Raw genomic sequence first — 7,500 nt, 5'->3', positions numbered from 1 at the left:
AGTCTACCCGGCCAAATATTATTCTGAGAGGTTTCCGCTGTACAGACTCAATTAAGTCGTCCAGATATAAAGGGATCGCAGCCCAAACTGGCGAGGCATACTCAACAATGGATCTAAGAATACTACAGTAGAATAACACGAGATCGTTAGTGCCCAGTCCAACTCTCTTGAGGGTCCGCAGCACAAACAATCGCTTAGAAGCTTTTTTTATGGATACTGTCACAATGTTCGTCCCAAGAGAGGTCATCGGAGATAATAACCCCCAAGAGTTTATAACTAGATACTCTATCAATGACTATACCATTAAGCTGAATCGGTGTTGTAACAGTGGGTTGATACTTCAAAAAACTGATAACCATATCTTTACATTTTTTCTCATTAAGCCGCATGTTACGCATGGAAGCGTAGGTGTTAATTTTTGCGGCGATAAATGGAAGGTAGCTAGGCGAACATCGAGGAATAGATTCAAATACTGAGGTGTCATCAACTTATTTAATCCTATATCTCCAGTCCCTACACAGATTGTTCACTAATATGGCGAACAGCAATGGCGAGAGTTTTGTTCCTTGTGGTATTCCCCCATTCGGTGTAACTGGATGCGAATAAACCTGACCGATTGGCACTCTTTGTGAACAGTCCGTTAAAAAAGAGCCGATCCATCTGATAGTGGCCTCATGCACGCCCAGCAGCTCCATTTCTTGGATAAGGATCTTGTGATCGACTAAATCAAAACCTCAAAACCTTCAAACTGAAATCAGTAAATAAGATGCGTGCATAAGTGTCACCTTGGCCAAGGGCCTCAAGGATGACTTGGAGAAAGAAAACAAGAGCGTAAGTTGTGGACTTCGCGGCCAGGGCAAACTGGTGGGTGTGGAGCTTGTCACAGACTTGCTTGAAGAGAGAATCCAGCGTAAGCCCTTCCATGACCTTTGCAATATGGGGCGTGAGAGAAATAGGCCGAAGATCTTGTTCAACTACTATGGGTGGCGAACATTTTGGTACAGGGACAACTTCGGATTGCTTAAGAAACACAGGGACGTATCCTTGTACCATCGAGGCATTATAGATATTAGTGATGACTGGTGAAAGTTCAAAAGCAAACTCTTTCCAGACTTTCCCCGGGACGGGATCAGACCTCCCTGACTTGTTCGATTTAATGCCTCTCAGGGCCTTGTATACCATATGTGTTGGAACTACTTAAGGATGGGGTAAACATATTTTTTTTAGAGATTTTTTTTCGCATCGTGTCAAAAAGTAAGTTAGCAAGCCATCTAAGTGATGTGTGACCCAACTTAAAGAAATCTTAAGCCAAGAAATCACCATTATAACCTTTAAATGTGCGTTACCTGTAAGATAACATAACTTGCCAGTAGCCACTCTTTCGTTCTGCCTCGGAAGGCAAGCAAGGCTAACGTATCGGTTTAGTATCGCCGGCCTGGAGAGTCTGATAAGAGCGATGTCGTGACCGTAACCACTGTACGTTTGGAAATGTTTATTAAGGTATAGCTGTGATACATCGAAATATTGCTCCTTTCCCTCATCCTTAGTGCGATTGTGCTCACCTGTTAAAAAAAACAACAACAACAAATAAACAAACAAACAAAAACAAAAACAAAAAAAAAAGCAAAGTTAAGCTTAAAGGCAAATGGCAAAACTGCATTCTTCTTTAAGGAAGTTTGTAAATAAACTTTTGTAATTTAGAAAAAAAAATGGAGGAGCTTTATGGTACACAGGAGGCAATTGCGAGGGGCGGAATTCGTAAATGCAGCTTTGTGGGAAAACGTGATAACAGTATAGGCGTTAGAACTGGATAGCAGGCAAATAGCACATTCCTAAATTTACCTTTGCAAACATAATACCACGCCCTTGCTTAAGTCCGGTCCTTGAATTGAGTCCACCGAGGGGCGCATACCAAATTAGAAAAGGACTTCATGTTATTACATGTACTTGGTAAATCGGCACTCAGTAACACCCCTTTCTCCACCCACTAAACCTCAAAGGTCCTAAATCTTATACAAACCTAGCACAATCTTGTAAATCCTTGGATCTGGTGTAATAAATAAGCAATGAGCTGCTGTAACGATCCACTCCGGGTGAATCAAGGACGCTCCACACTTGTGGATCCACTTCCCGTCACGGATTTCCAGAATCTCAGCTTGCCAAGGCCATGAATGCGCTTGGGCGTCCTGTCCCCCGATGACTCGTGATAAAGGAGGTCTTACACCACACCCTAAACAAAAAAAAAATACTTCGTGTAATGTGCCACAACTCCCAAACTGAAACGAAAGTTATACCCATCACGTCATAATTCACGCCGTGGCTCGCCATTGCGTAGAGGCCGTGTGTATAATTATTGCATAATTTATGCAATAATTACGCACACTCGCTTCTAAATGGAAATATGAATCTTAAACATCTATAAATTATCAGAAGGCTAAGGAAGGCTCTATTTTTTTCCTCAACATAAAGGTTTCTTTCAAAACGCAACCTTATTCAAGCAAGCTATTTCTGTGTTTCTCGGCCCTGTATTGCTAGCCTTCAGTGGCAGGAAGGGGCATTCAAGTCCACTTTCAAGACTACATGTACCAGACTAGATTATACTCGCCTAAACTAGACTACAGTCTAGACTAGACTGGACTATACCGGACTAGACTAGACTAGACTAGAGATTAGACCCCCCAGACTAGACTGGATTACCAGACTAAACTACCGTAGGTATGTCAGCCGGCAATAGTTTTCAAGGTGCACGGCTTTCGGACAGGACATTCCGTCCGGCGTTAGGCCCTGTTCACATTGCGAAGAAAAATAGAGTTTGGTGTTTACAAAAAAAAATTGAAAAATTTGTAATCACCAATTTTTCAATTTTGCAACCTTGTTAGTGTGTGAGACACGCAAAATTTTTCGTATGACAAAAAGCGTCAATTAAAGAAACTTGAATTGATCATGTTCGCGAGATAAGATTGTCGCCTGACCAGAAGTTATAGGCCGTCTATAGCTTCTCGACAGCATCTTTGAGGTGAAAAATAAACGTTCGCACTTGAAATGGCTACCTGTTGACAGTTTTTTTTTTGGAAAAAAAAAAAAAATTACTCAGTGCGAAGACAGCCATATACTCTAAATCCGGGGAAATTGGTATTGGCACCGAAGACATGAGTTTTTACTGTGGTTAAGTTTCGTAAAGGTAATGTCATGGAGGGTGATTTTCCACCACGTTTCCAATTGATATAATTCGAAACTCCAGTCCCTTGAAAAAAAATATGATTCCACGTAAAGGCCAATTACTTGCTTTCTAACGGCCCAAATGACTTTTCTACAAATACTATTTATGAAGAAGAGTACAGCGTGCAAACTGATGCATACAGACTTCTTCTTCTTGTATTTACTTTATTTGTTTTCAGTTTTCTCAGTACACCACATTAGGCATTTCTTCTACGCAAAATTGACCTTCCGATAATTGCTTCTTCTCTACAACGATCACTTACATTGTACCTTTGTTTCTGAAGGGGCTAGCCACCTCCCTTAAACTGTACGTACGAGGGATCAATATCCAATATCTCCTTGTGAAGTCAAAGTTTGGATCTATCGCTCTAAGGAGAGGCGTTAGAAATTATGAGCTAAGGAATGAGCGGGGGCACCCAACGTCAATTTTCGGAAAATGTCTGTTCGGAAGACGATTTGAGATCTATAATTTTCGGAACAATTGTTGTCAAATTTCCTGCCTGCCTGCCTCTCCTATTATTTTCGAACATCTAACAAATGATATAATTGCCCGTTATTAACGGATTTTTACCGTGAAAAGGTCATCTAGAATTTTCGGGAGCCTTTATTTTGGCTGAAATTTTCGAAAACGTAAGTTTTGATCCCTATAATTTTGGGATCACTAGACTTTCAGCTAGGAAATCCGAACGGATCAAAAATTTTTAGGGGACAAAAATATTCCGACCTATATCTACTGTTTAAATACTAAAATACGTTTAACAATGCTATGTTTAAGAAGTTTTGAACTATATTCTCGTTGAGTGTCCCGGAATGAGGGAAGATAATTAAAGGAAAATGTTTTCAAGCCGTTAAATTCAAGGCCCGGAAGCCAGCCTTCAAGGAAACTTTGTGAATTTTTTGAAGGAGCAATTTCAATCGTAGCTGGTAGGTAAGCTCAACCAGATGGCAGATGATCATATGACACTAAGTAAATATTTACTTTTCAAAATGGCATCTTTTTCACTTACAGAATAAGAGACTAATTAGCAACGAATAATGTGCGGATTTAATTGTGAGAAAAACATTGTGCTGAACGCTTTACATGATTTTAAAATTAATACCATAGAAACCAAAAAATAAAAGAATTGCTGCGGGACAGGTAATATGAGTGATCGATCAATGAAATGGTTAGATTTGGAGCGAGGAGTAAGAATCAATTAGCAAATTCAGGAGCCCATCACCTGATGGGCTCCGGCGAATTGTAACTTTCTCTGCCGATTTATCTTTGGTTTAACCTTTCTAGCCCACATAGAGATCTGTTTGTTATAATTCCCTATTGCTGGCCACTCAAGAAACACTGTTCGCGTTCCATGTGGCGATGTTGAGCTGTAATCATGGTAATCTCGCTCTTGATAGTTGATTGACTTGGTTCTTTTAAGCGTTGCTTATTTCTACAATTTGAGAGATCATAAACAGTAACTTAAACCTTGGGGTTCTGCGATATAAACGCATGAACGACTGTTTGCTTTATTCACAAACATACTCGCTTTAGTCACGTAGAATGCAGTTAACAGTAATTAAATAAAGTACGGCTTACCTGAGGCAAGGCATAACAATCGACTGAGAAAGGCGAGTAAAATGTAACATTGAACTGGAACCTGAGCCATGAAGAGCTGGATAAACGTTAACCTCAGTAAACTGGCGCTCTTGCAAGAAAACTGGAATTTATAAAGTGAAAGCAGTCATGAATTATGTTGCTGGTATGCGTGAATTGCCCGGCTTGTGTCAACATTAATTTTTGCGTGACAAAAAACAACACTGCGGGGAGGAAATATCACGTGTGATAAATAGCTTCTGCACCTCGATGACAAGTGTCATTAAATAGCCCCCCACTCCCCCCCCCCCCCTTCCCCCCTTCAACCCCCTTTACAAGTCTTAAGTTTTTTTTTTTTGATGTTGTTTATTTACTAAAAGGAGCTTACCAATGGGGTTGAACGAACTTTTAAAATAAAATTTCTTCTGTCCGTTGTTAATTTTCTTTTTCTTTCTTCCTTGCAGTAGCTGTAGTGTTCTTTGAAAAGCAATAGATCGCAATATCGACACACGAGCCTAAATACGTTTTCTTTTTCGTCTTCTCCCTGTTTGTTTCTTTTTTTGTTGTTGTTGTTGTTTTTTTTCTATCACAAGTCTATCACAAAGAAACCCCGCCTTACGCCGACACCCCCTTAACACGGACCCCCTCATTATTACGAGCAGCTTGCTTTGTCCCAAAGGGATGTTGCCCTAAAGTTTTCTGTACGGACACCCCGTTAATACAGATACTGTTTATGCCCCCCATCAGTGTTCATATTCAAAAAAGGCGTTTGACTGGATTAATTATATATGTCATAGTAGCAGGGTTCTATCTAGGGTATTTGAGGGGTACTATCTTCCCCCCGTATGCCCAGACCCCCCCCCCGCCCCGCCCCTAAAAAAAATATTGTTATCACAGTAACTATATCGGAAAATCATCGAGACGTGACGAGGTCAGTGCACACACTGTAACATTTCTCAAAATTTTATCGCAAAATTCACCAGTTGCATCTCAGCACATAATCAAATCCGGAGGGGGCATGTCCCCAGCCCCGGAGGGCTGGGGGAACTTCCCCCCCCAAACGATAAATCCTAGATGGAACCCTGAAAAGGAAAAGTCCTGGGGATAAGGTTGCGCGGGAGTTGTGTAAAGCGTCTTGTTTAATATTTCCAATAAACATTTGCGATTTTTTTCTTTTTGAAAAGCTAATTGAAATGCGAGGGGATTATGTATTAACATGCAAGGGGAATAAGTCACTTATCCCCCTTCCATATTAATACATAATCCCCTCGCATTTTAATTAGCTGTTCATTAGCTCCGCTCTTCCCTTCAAACAATCAAAGTCGCGCCCAGCTTTTCAGACAGTTGATTCGGTGGTTATGTAATATATTCCCCTCCCCCCCCAAAAAAAAAGAACAAAAGAACCCGAGCTTATGTAAAAATTAATTAGTGATACACATGCCCATCTCATCCTCAGTCCAAAGAGGACAATGTAACTTTGACTTCAGACGTGCTTGTTTTAAATCCGTTCAAGTCGCACCCCCTGTGATTAAAAAAATAATAATAATAAAATAAAATAAAAAATACTGCTTCTAAATTAAGTTAACATGTAGATTGTTAAAAATTTGTTAACGGTTTGGCAAACCGTTGGGAATTTTTTTGGCTTAGGGCCTGTTTACATGGGGTGGGGGACCCCGGTCTAGTGGGGTAAGTTTCTATTGTTTTGTGTCCCCCAGAGCGTGAAAACAAAAGAAACCACCCCACTAGACCGGGGTCCCTCACTCCATGTAAACAGGCCCTTTACCTCGATCTCCCAGACGCTTATTATTTATTTGTTTATTAACTTTATCAGCTTTTTGTACAAGCACCACGAGACAAACTAAAAACAACACTCAACCTTAATTCCAAGCTTGTTAAAAATTTGTTAACTGTTTAGTAAACCGTTGGGAGTTTACTTGGCTTACGCTCATTACTAATTTGTTTATTAACTTTAACGACTTTTTGTACAAGCACCACACGAGAAAAAGTCAAAACAAGACTGGACCGTAATTCTCAAATTTTCCTCATTCATTGAACTATGGTAAACATAGTTCGATCCGTTTTCACGTGCCTGACAAGAACCAATCATAAAGCGCGCTTTGCTGGAGGGCGTCATATTCAAATTGAAAATACCGTGATAATTACTCATTTTAAAGAAGACGCGAAAGTTCGCTAGCGTTGTGAACGATTCTGGGAACTCTAGCGAATTATTATATACTCCTTCCGCTGCCGTTCAGTTCGTTTTGCCATTGCGCTGTATTCTTAGCTTACTAGCAAACATTGCGGACCTGTAGCACGAAGAAATAACAAACCAGAAAGGTAGGTGTAAGACTATTTTGGCTTGAGGCACGTTGACACTTCAGTTTGTAATTTGTGTTCTGAAATTAGCCCTTGCAAGGTGAAATACTCCTGCCTTCACCAGATAATTTTGCTCTTTAAGAAGCCTTTGCCAGTGATAGTCATATACTTACTAAGAATTAAATTTTTGTCGCAGAAAATACTACAAAACGTTGAAAAATTAACTCCTGAATAAAGATATCGACCAGATGGCGAACGGCCCACTCGAATTTATACACGTGACAGACATGGAATTCAGCAGCTCGACTTTCAAAAAGGTAGCTTTCTTTTAAATAAAATAATTTGCAGAATTCCATAGTGTCAAAGTAGGAAGGTAATTACAAAATGACAAA

General features: G+C 40.1%; 1 protein-coding gene across 1 annotated transcript in view; it reads right to left on the bottom strand.

The window, feature by feature from the left end:
• LOC140944381 (elastase-1-like) overlaps positions 1-4,994 on the bottom strand; it is a 6,278-nt gene extending 1,284 nt beyond the window's left edge. Inside the window, exons 1-3 of the mRNA XM_073393537.1 lie at positions 4,796-4,994; positions 2,021-2,230; positions 1,347-1,562 (exon numbers count right to left, since the gene is read on the bottom strand). Coding sequence (XP_073249638.1) covers positions 1,347-1,562; positions 2,021-2,230; positions 4,796-4,865 — 496 coding nt within the window. The 5' untranslated portion in view covers positions 4,866-4,994. The remainder of the gene's footprint in view (positions 1-1,346; positions 1,563-2,020; positions 2,231-4,795) is intronic.
• Between the last annotated feature and the right edge of the window lie 2,506 nt (positions 4,995-7,500).

This window comes from Porites lutea, chromosome 1 (genome assembly GCF_958299795.1).
Source record: "Porites lutea chromosome 1, jaPorLute2.1, whole genome shotgun sequence".
NCBI lineage: Eukaryota > Metazoa > Cnidaria > Anthozoa > Scleractinia > Poritidae > Porites > Porites lutea.
Note: the sequence above shows the minus strand (reverse complement) of the source record. Positions and strands in the feature narration are given on the sequence as shown.